At 40.4% G+C, this 16,261-nt stretch overlaps 1 protein-coding gene across 1 annotated transcript in view; it reads right to left on the bottom strand.

Moving 5' to 3' along the window:
• Positions 1-293: 293 nt before the first annotated feature.
• The window catches only part of LOC138533164 (IgGFc-binding protein-like), a 104,555-nt gene continuing 88,587 nt past the window's right edge, over positions 294-16,261 (bottom strand). The window contains exons 6-8 of the mRNA XM_069641129.1: positions 15,235-15,348; positions 2,687-3,297; positions 294-407 (exon numbers count right to left, since the gene is read on the bottom strand). Of these exons, the coding sequence (XP_069497230.1) occupies positions 294-407; positions 2,687-3,297; positions 15,235-15,348 (839 nt within the window). The remainder of the gene's footprint in view (positions 408-2,686; positions 3,298-15,234; positions 15,349-16,261) is intronic.

Below are 16,261 nucleotides of genomic sequence, written 5' to 3'. Positions count from 1 at the left end.
AATTATGCTCAACATAAATACCACCAACCACGCATAACAACCACCCATACCAACCACGCATACCAACAAATGTATACCATCTAAATATGTCTGTGTACTGAAATAATGCATATCCACTGTTTTATTATTATACATAACCCAATCTGAATACAAGGAGTGATTGTTGCTAAATCATTTTTTCGGCGGTAAGAAAATACCGGCAGGCCCCAAATCTACACAAAATACCCAACAGGACCCACCGATAACCTTCGCCCAACCACGCACAAAACCTCACCCAACTTGGCGAAAAGAATTCAGAGCTGGCCATATACAAAGTTTGATAAGGATTCCTCCAGGGGGAGCGAAGTTATAAGCTGCTGAACAAGTGTTCTTCCTATGAGTTTAGCAGCCCCTGTAATATAGTTGGTCTGGAAATGGAGAAAAAGTGGGGGAATTTTAAATAAAGCATTCAAATTAAAAGGAAGAAGAGAAAATGGGGCAAGGGTGTGGGTATTACAACAACGAGTATGGGAGATCCAAAAACAACATGAATGTGCTTGTCCATAATGAAATTAATGTATTTTACTCATTTTTCAGGCAATTGTGAAATGGACAGTTCATACAATTGAAATACTGCCATAGAAGACTATGGTGAAAGGGAATGACTATGCTGAAGATCTAGCATAAATGATAAGTCAAAGGAGTATGTTGAACGAGAGGGACTATGACAATGTAGAGAGACTAGGATGAAGGGAAGGAAGAACATCAAAGGACTATGACAAATGAAATGGGATAATGGAACAGGACCAAGAACTAGCACCAAGAGTGAAGGTAGGTGATAAAGGGGAATGGCGAAAGAGAAAACTGATGTGGACAGAGGGCTAGGATGAAGAAAAGGGACTAGTGCAAATGACAATGATGAAGGAGAAGGACTCATCTAAAGGAATATGATAATATAGTAGTACTATACCAAAGGACCAACATGAAGTTGAAGGACAGTAACAAAGACATATGAGAAATGGAATGGATTAGGATGTACAAAATGGATTAAGACAAAGGGCAATAGTGAAGTAGGAGGACTAAGAAAAAGGACTTTTAGAAGTGAAAGGTACTATGTTGATGTAGGATGTCTATGGCAAATGTCTGTGGCAAAGGAGAAGGTCTAAGATAAAGGACTATGAAAACAAGAAGGGCAAGGACAAATGAAATTGTTTACAACAAAAGACTGGGACTAAGTCAAAGGACTATGATGAAGGAGGAGGACCATGACAGAGGATTATAATGAAGAACTTTGAACATTAGAACATGTATGCATGCTTCCTGACACTAGCCTGAGGACTTTCCATAGCGACTGTACATATATATGGTTGATATGGAAAGGTAAGTAAAAATGGGAAAAATAGGAAAACAATACAAAAGGTGTAAAATAGGGAATAGCGGGAGTTGAGGTAGGGTGAAGGCTATGGTGAGTCCAGGAGCTCAAATAGCCTATTACGAAAACAGGAATAATGCTGTTAAAAAGGGCATTCAAGCATTTCACTTATTTTTCAGGGAACTGAAAAAAAATGGAAAATTCACACTTCTGAAATACAACCCCAAAAGGACTATGTTGAAGGAGAATGACTATGGTGAATGACTATAGCGATGGAGAACGGTTGTGAGGGAGTTTGTTTAGGGACTATGATGAAGGAGAGGGACTATGAGAAGGATCTAGGCTAAGATGAAGGAATCTGATGAAGGGGAGGGAGTATGGCAAGGATTGGGATGGAACAGCAAGACCTAGGCTAGAAAGCTGATGGTGAGGGATGCACTCCCTTAGTCTAGCTCAAACAGCTAGAAGACATTTATCAAGCCTGAATGCACTGTTCATTTGTGTTATACAATAAAGAATTACTGCTTTTAAACAAACTGTATTCCAGGTCTTACCAATGTGCCAAATGATTCTGGACTGTGCAGAAGGACTATGATTGTTCATGCTGAAGACGAGGGACTATGACTTGAGGAAATTCTGTGATGAACAAGAAGGTCTATGATAAAGAAGGATTATGATGAGGGACTGTGATGAAGGAGAAGTAATAGGATGAAAAACTATGATAAAGGAGAAGGACTAATATGAAATACTAGGTCCATGACTAAGGAGAAGTACTAGGACTCGGAACACATGACTAGAAGAAAGAATGGTAAGTGGACGGACGCATCAATTAGTAATTTGTGAAGCATCCCATGCATTCCAGTAGCATAGCCATTTACCACTTGCCATGCCAACTAAATATTCTTCTTCTCTCCATCCTTGTCTCTCACCTATCTTTTTTTGAGGTGGGAGGCTGCACTGCAATGCCATCATATGTGCAAAATACAAAAATGATGAATACAAGCAATTCACAATGTGCCAATCTATTTGATCGAGGAACCAACAATATTCAGAAAAATGTAAAAAGTAGAAAAACACATAACTATAAACAGCTGATGGTTGGGAAACAATTATTAGCATATGGAATCAAATGTCTTCACTGTTGAAGAAAATGCAGTAATTTCTTTCTTTTTATAAAGTTATACCTGTTTATTTGTAAACAAGGAGGTCTAAAATCACACTACTCACCTTCCTGCTCTAAACGAAAGCCAGCCTTCATGTTGTTGTCAATAGAACAGCCAGAATTGCAATCTGGTAGCATTTAACCCAGCCCTAATCATAGCCCTAAGTCCTCACCTGCATCTTGAAGGGAGCATCCTTGCTGAGGGTTATTTTAAGGTTGTAGACTTCCAGTGTCACTGTCTTTGTGTAAGATACTGCACTGTTTCCACGGTTGTTGTTGAGTACCTTGACATTGAATGGGGTGAGTGTTGAATCATTGGAGCAAAGCCCAGCCAGCTGGTAGATGCAGGTGCCCATGAAATCAAACTTAAATCCATCAAAAGTGGTGTAGTGCGGGTCTCCAGATCCCACACATGTGCCAGGCGTTGTGACAGATGGAACGGGAAAGCAGCCTTGGATTCCATCCACAACTTTGCACTCAGTTTTGGGGCCACATGGGGCTATTATCTGGCACGTAACAATTCCATTTGCTTGACACTTACACTTCTGTTGGCAGAGCTTGTCTACAAAGAACTCTTCTGTTTGCTTGTAGTACCTTCCCTTGTACACACATCCACAGCCCTTAATGGGTGCACACTCATCTCCACTTTGGATGAAGCCACTGTCACAGTAACAGCCTTCGCTACAAGGCAGAGAGCAGACAACCGGAGGTGAAAAGCTGTAACAGGTGGAGGGGCAGCTCACCCCACATTGCTCATAGTGGCTGTTATCTGGACAGGCAAGCGCTGAAAGTAAAACAGAAAAATAGGCCAGTCAACATGGCAAAAAGAAATGGAAAATGGAAAGTCACATGTCATTTTCGTGCTTGGATTTTCCCTCACCCCTTCTTCTTTTTGTATAGATTACTCCCTATTTTATGAAGGTGCCACTCATTTCAGAAAACTTGAACAAGGTTATGGCTGCCAGATTAAGCCACATCTCTGTTGATGTCTTTCCCAACAGAGGAGGCAGAGCAACCTGTTACTTCTCATCCAATTGGGTAACTATGTATATCTCAAAAGCCACCTACGTTAGGTGCCACGAAACATTACATTATTAAAGAGCAAACAGATATTTTAGCTTGCTATTCTGACAATCTTTATGTGACCCCCTAAGATAAAAAGTGTCTATAACACTAAACACATAGAGACACATTATTTTATAGTTTTTGCAGTTACCTTGGTTGACTTGTTTTGTCGCCCCAAAAATGTTCAGTAATAAATAACCAAAAAACACTGACAGATACAGTGCTTGGATGAACTTGAGCAACACACGATTGAAGCAGACAATGTGTACATTGAACAGTCAAAATAAATAGCAGACACTTACATCACATTTACTTTTTTCATTTCCTAGGCATAGTAGAGTGCATTTAAATTCCAAAAGTGCAAAGAGGCGATGGTAGGGAGCCAATCTGTAAAGATATGGAGGCTCACAGTCCAAAAGCGACCTATAAATTGCACAAGCACCTGTTTAACTAAAGTAATCAGATACCAGAATTAGTGAAGATACAGCAGATAAACATATTCTACCTTACCGCTAAGAGTGACATGACTGCAGCACCTTCCGGTGAGCCCTTTGAATTATAATTGTCCCCAAACATCAGTTGTTGTTAGGTTCCTGAAAACACTGTAGGGGTAGGGTTGATAAACCACTTTCTCTGCCATTATGCACGTATCCTCAGAAATCCCTTATTTGGCTTTCTGGATGCGTCAGAGGTTCAAAGGGGGTTGAGCAAACAGGAAATTAGGTGCACAATGTTATTTGGTCCTCACAAAGGGGTGAAATTTGAGTCAGTAGAAGCACATACAGGTCTGCAGAATATGTGCAAATATGGACTATGATGATCCCGGAAAAATCTCCACAAAACAAGGACACTGATTCACAAAATCTCTGACTATTTAATCACCACATTTTGGATTTGATGTGAAATAGGAGACTGTGGGCAGAGGGCAAAACATGGTGATACATTGGTAGCAGTGTCTTTAAGAGCTTAATTCCACACCATAAAATTCCATGTATCTAGTTAAAGTGGAGGATTCTGATCCTCCATTGTGCCTCCAAAAATCCTCAGATTCACTCCAGTGGAAATAACATTCATGGTAAATCCGACAAACTCCCCATGAAGTCCTATAGACTCCAAAAATGGACATTAACACTGATGTTACCCCACTCATAATACTGTAGTAAAACCGTGAGGCTGAGTGGCAGAAATCGTAAACAAGTTTGGTTGTAATTCTCATGGATTTACTGCCAAACTCGTAATGAGTCTCAGTGTTTTCTATATGGCAATGATCCATTGATATAATTTGGTGACTCAGAGCTTGAAAAGTCAATAGCCATAGGCATTGCATGGGAGTTTAAAAGAGAATCTGGCAAGAAAATCCCTTTGCTCATGCCACTGTAAACCCTTATCCAAGGGAAATGCAATGCCATGCCCAGGAATGGTCAGTTCTTGATTAAGATTGATGCCTTTGGCCTTGATGGAAGTCTATTCTACGGGATGTAGAATCTTATCTTAACATGTTGAGCTGGTATTCTGAATGACTTGAAGAAATGTCAAGCATTGGGCCTGGCTCATACTTGTTAAGACAAATCACCCTATATAATATGTCCTTACTCCAGCACTAACATGTCCGAGAAAACATTCTCAATTGAATTGCCCACATGGAGCTCATGGAAACAGAAAAGGAGTCCAGAAGCTCTGGTTTATAAGATTATTGTAAAGCACTTGTGTATAGGCGTGTTACAAATGCCATATCATATCGGGGAGTTTGTCTCCCAGATATATGTTTGTATTAGATGGAAGTCTTGAGGCGGTTAAATATGACTCACAAAAAGGAGTCATTGGAATGAGGAAAGAAGGTTGACTTTATGGGTCATGGTGACTTGCAACATACTTTGTATGGTGGTTTCTTAACACTGACCATTGTGTCTGGATGTGTGGTCAAAGTGAGGTGGGCTTATCAGAGGTGCATTTGCTTAAATGCTTCTTGTGTTGTGATGATGAGATATTGATGGTAAATTGAAAAGAGGAGGGGGGAGTCATGACATTCTGTTTCTAACATCAATTGGGAGTCCAGTTTGTGTCGCAAGGCGTATACAGTTTCTTCCAGCTTTGGAAAGCCCTGACTGCACAGATACTGGGTTACTTGAACATCCCTAAATTTTGCCAAATTGAGACATATATAATTAGCATGTACATACAGTTATGACCTGCATCTACACTCTTCTGGGCAAGAGGGGATTTTTCATCAAAGCCCTGGGCAACATTAAAAGCGAAGAGGAATACTGACAGGCCCTCCAGGTGAAACAAGAAGCCATTATCCGCATTCAGCTGCAACTAATTCAGATTAAATTGATACAAATGCTGTTTTATTATTCTTTCGACATGGTCGATAAAATGGACTGAAGAATGGACTGTTACTGGAAACTCCTTAGGCACACCTGCACCCTGACCTGAAAGCAGCAGTATTGGTGACTGATAATCAAGTAATCATACGTGGTCTTCTGTGGACAGAAGATCACAATCCTAAAAGGTCAGGTCATTCAGCGAATTTTAGAGTGAGATGGTGGTGATCTGTTACCCCAGAAGCCTTCTCGCCCTGAGATACAAAGTTCTAAAAGGTATATTAAAATAGCATGACGTGTTGAGTGATCTAACTTAGTTGGGAAATGGTGGGAAGGCACATATTAATTGCCTGTGAGAGAACAGGAATTTGTTCATACCCTTTTTAAAAGGTCTGGATTAATTACCAGATGAACATGTACAAGAAAAGCAGTGTTTGAGCCGCCTGGACGGTGCTGTTTTTTTATAGCTTTTTTGTGTGGCCTGTGACACTGTGTATTTAACTTTCACTGTTTTCTCACCTAGAATCCTGTGATTTTATTTTGGTTACCAATAGCACAGTATATTTAACTTATAGTGTTTGATTACCTAGGGCACTGTGGTCTCCCCTAAAACGCCTCTCATTGCACGTTCCCTGCAATGTACCTTCCTAACCGGATCCTCCTGATCCTTCACTTTTTGTTCTTTAACTCTCTCTCACATGGTTTTCATCCACCCACCTCACTTCTCTGCATTCCTCCACTCCCTCTACTCACCTCCCCATGTTTACCCATCCCCATTGTTCACACTTCTCAAAACAAAACTCAGACCATTACTCTATCCCACATCCCACCATCTCCAACCTCATGTTTCCTAACCCCTTCCATTCATCTACTCCAAGAACTCCCTCCTCTATCTCACCAGTCCCCTACTGACTTGCAATTGGGGTTATGGAATGCCCACTACCTCTCGGAAAACACTCCTTTCTCAATAATCATTTATATTCTCAACATCCCAAACCTTTGGTGGTAGCTAGCGCTGAAAAATGTTTCCCCTCACAACACGGCCAACCCTTCATCACTTCAAAGTGACTTTGCATCATTTTTCCACTCCCCCATGTTGTTATAAAGTCAATGATATTGGTCTCATGATTAGCAAGAACAAAACATTGGCATTCCTTCCCTCCTCTGATTTTACACCCTCCTCCTTCGAGCATTTCTCTGTCCAAATGTACGCTCCCACCATTATTACTATCCTCTGCATCTAGTGCCTACTGGCACACTCATCCTCTTCTTCACTGTTATTGACTTCTTTCTCACAACTCATCCAGACAATGTCCCTGCCAACGCTGTGGGTGACCTCAACTTATCCAATATATCTAAGGCCCATCCAACCTCTACTCTCACAGGCAATTTACTAGTCAGACTATATATATATATATATATATAGTTATAGCAGTGCACGGTGGGTGCGCCAGTTATGGTTGCTTAGCTTACCATAACTGACGAATTTCTGGGGGTTTTCGCTTTTACTTGTAACCATAACGTCCCTTTAACAAAGTTATTTCATTGAATTTGATAGGTTCTTAGTAGTACAACTTAATCATAACGTCCCTTTAACAAAGTTTTTTCATTGAATTTCATAGGTTTTTAGTAGTGCAACTTAACCATAATGTCCCTTTAAAAAGTTTCGTCAGTGAATTTCAGGGGTTTTTAACAGTGCATGCAATTTTCCTACAACTTAGTAATATCATACTTACCCAATATAGCAATATTTCTGTCCAATCTACAAAGTTTCACCTTAAAACTCTTCCATTTCCCATCTTCTAGCATCATTTGTAACACTTCTATACACTTTTTGCAACTTTCCCAACAAATTTTGTGTCCATAAACGTCTGAACTTTCGTACAGTGCCACATGACCATACGCTTGCGCGTGGCATGATGACGTGTTCGCGAACGTGTCTGCACTTCGCGATCGGAACTGTGCTTTGAACACATTTGAGAACTGCATTTTCTACTGATCTAGGAACTTTCAACTTCAAAATTTCCCTTGCACAGCTCCTACACCTATTTGTACTCATTATCCATTAACAATCTAGTACACTGTACATACTTGGAAGAATTTTAGCAAAACTGCTATTTATCTTAGAAATGGCGCCAGTTATTAACATACCTCCTCCCTGAGAGCCAACACCACCACCAGCTGGAGGACCTTCACAACAAAAAAGTGCAGTACTTCCAAAGACAATGAAGAGGACCAAGAAAATGAGGTAGAGGAAGTCCCTACCTCTAGCACCCAGATAGAATCATGGGTGTAGCAGTTCCTTACGACTGTTGGGAGTGTATCAAAGGCTAAAGTTACTAAAGTGAAATGCACTGAGTGCAACAGTCGTGGACTAGCTGGACAGTACTCCTAAGGGACGATCTCCATGCGCCGCCACACCAAATCCAACAACCGCAATGCTCTCAGAAAGGTTGTTAATTTCTCAGCAAGTAGTGGGCTGTCTTCCTCCACCTCATCTTCCTCAACCAATACTGTAGCCACACAGCCTACTTCTGTGGTACACAAAATCCCACCAGATACCTTGCAAGACATAAAAGAGAATGTTGATCCATGTCTTTGGAAGACAACAGTCATCTGTATATACTGCTACACACCACTCTGCAGGGGGAAGCAATTTCAACGTGCGTTTGAAGCTGTAATCAAGGAGCATGAGAAACACAGCCCACTACCTTAGAAGTAACACACGTTCAACACACTGTCCACCTACCCCTTCATATTAGTGCTCGGTGCATCTTCCCTTATTTCCCTCCTAACCTTACGTTCTGAGCTCTCCTGCAAAGATTTTTTTTTAAAACAACAAAAGAAAGGTTCTTTTAGTAACTACCTTTCACAGTGAAAAAATAGAGCCTTTCACAGTTAAAAAATAGAACTAAAAAAAATAAATTTTATAGACTACATCTACATTTCTCAGTAAAGTATATAGACTCAATACGTTCTTTCAACATTCCCATTAGCATTTTGCTTTATGCTAATGGGAATAATGTGACATTCACCCCAGTTCCAGGGACCGGAACAGGAGATAATAGCCCGGCAGCACAAGTTATCGGCCCAAGCGAAGTGTGTGTGTGCGCCCTGTTGTCTGCAGGCTATTGTGCATTATAAATAAATAAAGAAAAAACTAGTGCTCCAGACCATCATCCTCCATAGCAGCCCCTGAAATGGGGGATAAGGGCCATTAGCACCCCTGGTTCCCAAAGCGGGAACCCAGGGTGCTGAAACATAGTTTTCTTCCTATAGCGGGACGCCTGCGACGTCCCGCTGTAGGAAGGAAAATCCTTTTCCAAGACAGCCAACTGGAAAGAGAAGGCGTGGCTCCGTACACAGCCCCTCTTCCCTTGCCATGGCAGCCTGCAGAACCCTATGAGCATATTACCACAAGCACATTTTCTTTCCCTTTGAAACCTATCCTATCTTCAAATAACTTTACCACATAGCCGGTCCCAGGTGGACATGGCCACAATAACACCATGTTTCATCCCTCGCGGTCATGGCCAGTAGCCAGATTGTCTGCGTCATGACCTTATACCATGACCCGGACAATCTGGCCACTGCCCATGGCCACAGGCTATACCTCAGTCACTAAAGGTATCTCACTGTACCTACATTATGACACTTGTCCAAAAAAAAAACACAGGCTCATTTGCAAAACCATGCTTTAATGTCCTTGTCAATGCTCCTTACACGAGTTTCATATTTATTATCCCCCACTAGACAAAATCCATTCAGTCTTTACACAAACATTGAAGGTTGTGTCTGTAATCTTTCTGAAAACTTTCGTCCACATTCGTCTTTTGGCAAGAAAGTTATAAGCCATTTAAAAATGTTGAGACCCCCCTCTAATTTCGCCCCCTCTTGAGAAACTTTGCAAAATCATTTATATCTATATCCAAAATTGTTTTGCAAATTTGTGTGTAGATTCATCAAATAGCACCACATTAATAAGCCTTTACAATATTTTGGAACCCACCCTCTAATTTTGCCCCCTCTTGACAGAATCCCACCAAACTTTGCAAAAACATTTATATCTAGAACTATAATCATTTTCCCAACATAAGTGTAGGTTTGTCAAATGGCACATCATTTATAAGCCTTTACAATATTTTGTGACCCCCCCTTCTAATTTACAAACTCATTCAGAATCGGGTTACAAATATATTTGCAAAATTTCACTCACTTTCATTAAGTGGAACCAAATTTATAAGCCATCCAAGAACTACTTTTCACCAATCAGGTAATGCAGAGGTGTTCGCGAACCTCACAGGACTGTTCGCAGACTTTTATGGGGCAAAAAACAACTTTTTTTTGCTTCTTGCAGCCATATCCCATGCCATCCTCATCACCCTTCACCTCCCCAGAGATAATATAAGTTTGACAAGTGCAATGTTGTGTTTTTAAATGTTTTTACTGCAATGTCCGCGGACACTGGCCATTGTGGACATTTCCAAAAATCTGACGAACTTCATGCTTTTCACCATCCAATCAGTGGGTGCGTCCGATGTCCGCGGACACCACATTGCCTTCTAAGCCAATAAGAGTCCTGTCCGCAGACCAAACAGGGAACTGTGTCCGCAGAGCGGACATAGATATCACACATTTTTTGGACCTACTTTTTGGTTGTTTAAAAAAAAACTACGGGACGGATTTCCAACAAATTTACAAAAGCATGCTTTCTGGACCAAGCAGCCACTCCTGCTACAAATTTGGTGAAAATCCATCGAGCAGTTTGGGCTGTGGGCGTGAGCAAAGTTTTTTCTCCATTCAGTCAATGGGAAAAAAATACATTTTGGGACACCCTTATAACTTTGCCCCCCCTTGACCAAACTTTGCAAGGAATTTAAGTAGGCCATATACTTTTTTTGAAAAGTTTGGCGAGGATTGATCCAGGGGTTGCGAAGTTATAAGCCGCCTAAAAAGTACTGTTCCTATGGGTTTAGCAACTTAACCAAAACAGCCGGTCAAGTGGCACAGCGGGTAGAGCGCTCGCTTTGACATCCGTGCAGAGCCTGTTAACGCAGGTTTGAATCCCGGCAGGGTCAAACTCAGCCTTTCATCCTTCCGAGGTCGATAAATGAGCACCACATACCTTGGGTAATAATAAGCAGCGCTCAGATACCTGAGGGTTCGTAGCACTATATAAATGCCTAATTATTATTATTATAACTATATGGCCGCTACCACGGCCATGTAATATGTATATTATTACATGGACACAGTAGTGTACATGTAGTTATGGTTAAGTTGGTGTTTCCATAGGAAGAGCATTTTTTGGGTGGCTTATAACTTCGCTCCCTTTGGACGAATCCTCACCAAACTTTGCAAAAAATGTATATGGTCCACTCTGAATTTTTTTGCAAACGTTGGAGAGGTTTGGTCCAGGGGGGGCAAAGTTATAGGGGGAGTCCCAAAACTTTTCTTTTTTACCATAGACACGCCTACAGCCCAAACCACTGGACGGATTTACACCAAATTTGGTGTAAATCCGTCCAGTAGTTTTTTTTAAAATGACCAAAATGTAAGGCAAAATAATTAGTGATATCTCTGTTCGCGTCGCGGACAGACATCCCGGTTCGCTCCGCGGACAGTGCCCTGATTGGCCGAGCGGCTTGCGCGATGTCCGCGGACATCCGATGTGTTCGCTGATTGGACGGTGTGGGGCGTGGAGTGCGTCAGATTTTTGGTGGTGCCCGACATCTTGCATTCACGGACGACCGCGGACAGCGAGGTGAAACTTGGTTTAAAATTGTACTTAGTGGAGTGTGTTGGTGTGTAAGAGTGTTTGGGGAGGGTGGGGGAGTATGAGATAGGTGCAGTGTTGTATATTTTCTATGTGCTAGACGCTTTTGTTGTGTTCGATTTGTCTGCCGACAACACGACTGTTCTGAAATCTTCGTAAATAAGCAGAATGGATTTGGTGTCAAGTTGAAAGTGTTCTAAGAAGACTCGTGGGGTCCTGGAATGTTTGCAGGGGGTGTACTGAAGACGTTGTCTGTATTGTTCGTTGTCAAGCTAAAAGTGTTCTAAGAACACTCGTGGTATCCTGAAATGTGGGTGTCCTGAGGACGCCGTCCGTATCATCCCCTGGCAAGTTGAATGTGTTCTAGGAACTTCCTTGTGTCAGCGGACATTTAAATGGTTGCAATGCTTGAATCTATGGGTGTGATATGCTGCGGTGGTTGTGGCCAGGGTATAGAATGTTGGATGCATGGCTACTTGGCCATGCACCCAAGACTTTATTCCCTGGCCACAACCACCGCAGCATATCACACTCAAATGCCATGCACCCAAGAGTCTATGCTCTGGCCACAAGCACCGCTGCATATCACACTCATAGTGGCTTATAACTTTGGGTCAAAAACAAATTTATAAGGGACATTGTTATAAGCCAGTATGGGTGTGATATGCTGTGATGGTTGTATTTATCATGTTATACTTACTATTTGGTTTAGTATCGGGAGTCCATGTTTTTCTTGTTCATTTCTGTAATAAAAGAAAATAGCATGTTAGTATTAGTATTTTATAAAGACTTATTACATTGTACAATCAACATTTTCTTCTTTTTTTTACCCTCATATTTAGTCGATGACAAACCAGAGTACTGTGCAATTTGTTGCTAAAATCATTGGGTCTGTGGGATTAAAAAAAAACCTTTTTGGGTTATGCTACAGTTTATTTGTTTGTTTGTTTTCAGTGTTTACTTGTTGTTTCAGGCTAATGCTTTATACATTGGAATGTTCCAGTTTTTGGGAGCAGTAAGTTATTAGGTATTTGTTTGGATATTGTAAACTTTTGGAGCAGTTAGATACCAGTAGGCGTATTCTAACTGTATATTGTTTTATATAATTTCGTGGTATTGATTTATCTGTTTGGATATTTCAAAATTTTGGGACAGTTAGATACCAATAGGCGTATTATAACTGTCTGTTTTTTTCTCTATTTGAGTGGTATTAATTTATCTGATTAGTTGGTGTAGCATCTTTGGGCAGTTAGATAGATTTTGGAATATTGTGACAGTTTATATTTATTTACTACAAGTGTACTGAAGGTTTAAGTACCGTTTAGTTATCAAATTTTGGTTTTAAGAACATTAAATAAGCGTTTGTAAGATTTGCTGGTAATCTTTGCTTTAGAGTAATGGTACTATCATTACATTCAAACCATCCACATTTCTTTTTTATATAAGCAGTGTTGTGCCCTGAATTGGTTGTGGCTCCTGCGTGGTAGATTATACCTATTGTTGTGAAGGTTTTTCTTACAAAGTGATATTTGACCATGTGTGAATCCAGTTGTTTTTGGTACCATCTGCATTGTAACGTAGAAGCATTAGTATTACGTATTTACTATGTGTTTGTATTACTAACGTGGAGCGATTATCTGAATTGCAGGTCGAACATCATCTACCATGGTTTGCATTTTGTACAAGTTGCTGAAATGGAACGGATTCACAATTAGGTACTGATATATACACAAAGCGTTCATTGGGGATTTGTTCTTGTGTCACATTGTTGCAGAGAGTGCATATATGTTTCCACATGTATGAAATCTAGAAGATTTCATGTATAGGTATATTTTTGTTTTCCAGTACTAATAGTAAGTACATTAGTAATTCTTGTGGATCTTCCTGTGAGTTTATAGTGAATTTCACCATTCCAGCACAGTTGTCCAATTGTTGTCTTATTCCATAAACACTATACGTGTTGTCAGGATTGTTTGCTGCGTTTCTGTGAAGTACTAACATTTGCAAACACAATGGGTCTGTACTGTGTAAGTACATTTTCTCAACAATTGGTGGTAATTGAAATAAAATATTCATTGCTACATTTGCATAGCAACTTACATCAACTATATTTGAGAGTTTAAATGGACCAGGTAGTTTTGTATCTGACCGCTTTTTTTGGAGTTTATCTTCCTTCTTTGAAGAAGTACCTGGTTTACTTTCCCTAATTGATTCTTTTTTGCTTGTGGCACTTGATGAAGTATTACTTTCTTTTACTCTCTTTGGAGGATTTGCAGTGACATCATGTTGCTTTTCTGTTTGATTTATTTTTCTTTTAAAATCTTTTACTTTTTGGGGGAACAGAATATGTGTTTAGATGGGGAGTGTATAGTGAACAAGGTCTATTGTATTCTAAAATGCAAGGAATATCAGCGTTTATTTTACTTGCATCAAAGTTGATTAGAAATAGACCGTCAAGTGTACGTAAGCGTGATAGTGCTACGTAGCTCATGCCTTCTTTAAAGACTGTGTTACCAATGTCTATAATTGCTTTGTCTAGGGTAAGACCTTGTGATTCATGAATGGTGACTGCGTATGCAAGAGTTAGAGAAAATTCTTCTTTGCGTACATACATGTCTTTGAAGAGAAGGAATCGAGCTGTTGAGCGCCCTATTCTTTTTACTTCTGAAAGTTTGTCAAAGAGAATATTGACAAACTGAATTCTGTTGTCATGTGGGTATGTTTGAAAGCCAACAACTGTACCCAGTGCTCCATTAACTAGTCCTTGGTCCACGTCAAGGTTACGTTTGAGCATTACTCTGCAATTTAAGGTTAGTTTTAATATCTTTTCCAAGCCTGCTGTGTTTGAGATTGATTTTTCTAAACTATTTAGTCTTGTTGTGGCTTGGTCACACATGGGTAGTGTCATTCCATGTAAATCTAGTTTGTCTGTGGCGCTAATTTCCATTATTGGTTGCATTTCTTTACTTAACATTATTTCATTGAATTTGAAACAGCTTGCAAGTGTTGGCATTAAGGCCATACAATTGACATTTTTGTGGGCTAATTGTTTCATAACATCTGTAGCACATGCATTATCTTACCACATTAGAAGACTCAGGTTGATCGGTTGTAGGGAATATTGTGATCCAAGGTTTAATTTGGATTTAAATTCGCCCTCTTGTGAGGTACTTGGGATTGCTTCTTTTTGTTAAAAACTGCTTCATAGATGAAAAAGGATTTTTTTATTAAATTTCTCTATCCACAGGATGTAGGAACACATACATATATATGTATTTCTGTCGGATACTTGTGTTTGCTTTTCTTTGGAAGAATAGTATCCGGATGTTTCCAAAATCTCTTAAAAATATAAATATTAATCCCCCATGTTATATCTTCTCTTCTGGTCTTTATATTATTTTTTATTTATTCATTTGGATCCAGAGCGAAAAATTACTGCTTTCCATCTTTATTCTCGGCGGGAGTCAGAAAAAGGGGGAATGAAATCCGACGAGTTTCAGAGAAAATGTCTGCTCGTCTGGATTTTTTCCTGGTAACAAAGCCACAAAGAGCCTACCGGTTTCAGTGGCACAGACAAGGTAGGGGCCACATTCATCAGGGCTGGGCGGACACTTAACATTTGCTGTGTCAACAGTCTGGTAGTTAGTAGGATAGTGCCAGGAGATCCCACCTGTAGATAAGGGGGGAAAGGTAAAGAAAAACAAAACAAAAATTCAGAAAGTACCATTGTAATTGGATACAAATAAAATACTCGATTTTATAAAGGTACTATCATATTAAAAACAGGGGCCAGATCTTACCTAGTTACAGGGGTTCCCACGGAAATCCGTGTAGATGGGAAGGTTAAATGAAGTACTTCCCGGGAAGACATGCAATATCTGTCATGCAAATCTGAAACAAAAACAAAAACGAAGTTTCTCATTTATGACATTTTTAGAGAAAGGGGGCGAACTACATGACAAAGTAATATGCCACTAGTTAGAAAGAAAATGCATAACTCACGAGGTCAATTCAAATGAGATTGACCCCTTACAATGTGTACTCAAAGGGAGCGCCAGCACTCAGCAACTAAATCAGTAAGTCAATAAATGAATGAGTAAACACCCCGCATCTAATATATACGGCGGGTGTTTGAAAAGGGCAATGTAAGTCCTTCTGTGTATATGCGACAGGGAATGAAGCATTGTTCGAATTGTTACATACTGGACCACCAGGAGAGGGGAATATAGGTGAGCCCGGTCCTCCTGTGACCTCGGCTCCAGTGGGAAAATACGCTTGCGCCCCATTGTGTAGGTGGCAGCTCCAGGCTGTGCTTACCTACTGCGCCTTCGTCGGAGATTCCAAATGGGGTCGGCTCGCGAGTGATGCTGCCCGCGTATCAAGTGACTGGGTGATTGTGTATGTGCGTACGGCCGTATGTTATGATGTTTGTTCTGGACTTAGGTACAACTGCGTCCGGCGTCGCTAGAAACAAACGTAGGACAACTGCATGGTCCACGTCATCTTGTGTGTATTCAAGTAGGCGCTTGGAACAAGATCATTCTATTACTAAGGCACTCAAAAAGCCCTAGAGTCAATTGAGC

Source organism: Ambystoma mexicanum, chromosome 1p (genome assembly GCF_040938575.1).
Source record: "Ambystoma mexicanum isolate Mex_15411 chromosome 1p, UKY_AmexF1_1, whole genome shotgun sequence".
Lineage (NCBI taxonomy): Eukaryota > Metazoa > Chordata > Amphibia > Caudata > Ambystomatidae > Ambystoma > Ambystoma mexicanum.
This window is presented reverse-complemented; position numbering and strand designations above follow the sequence as displayed.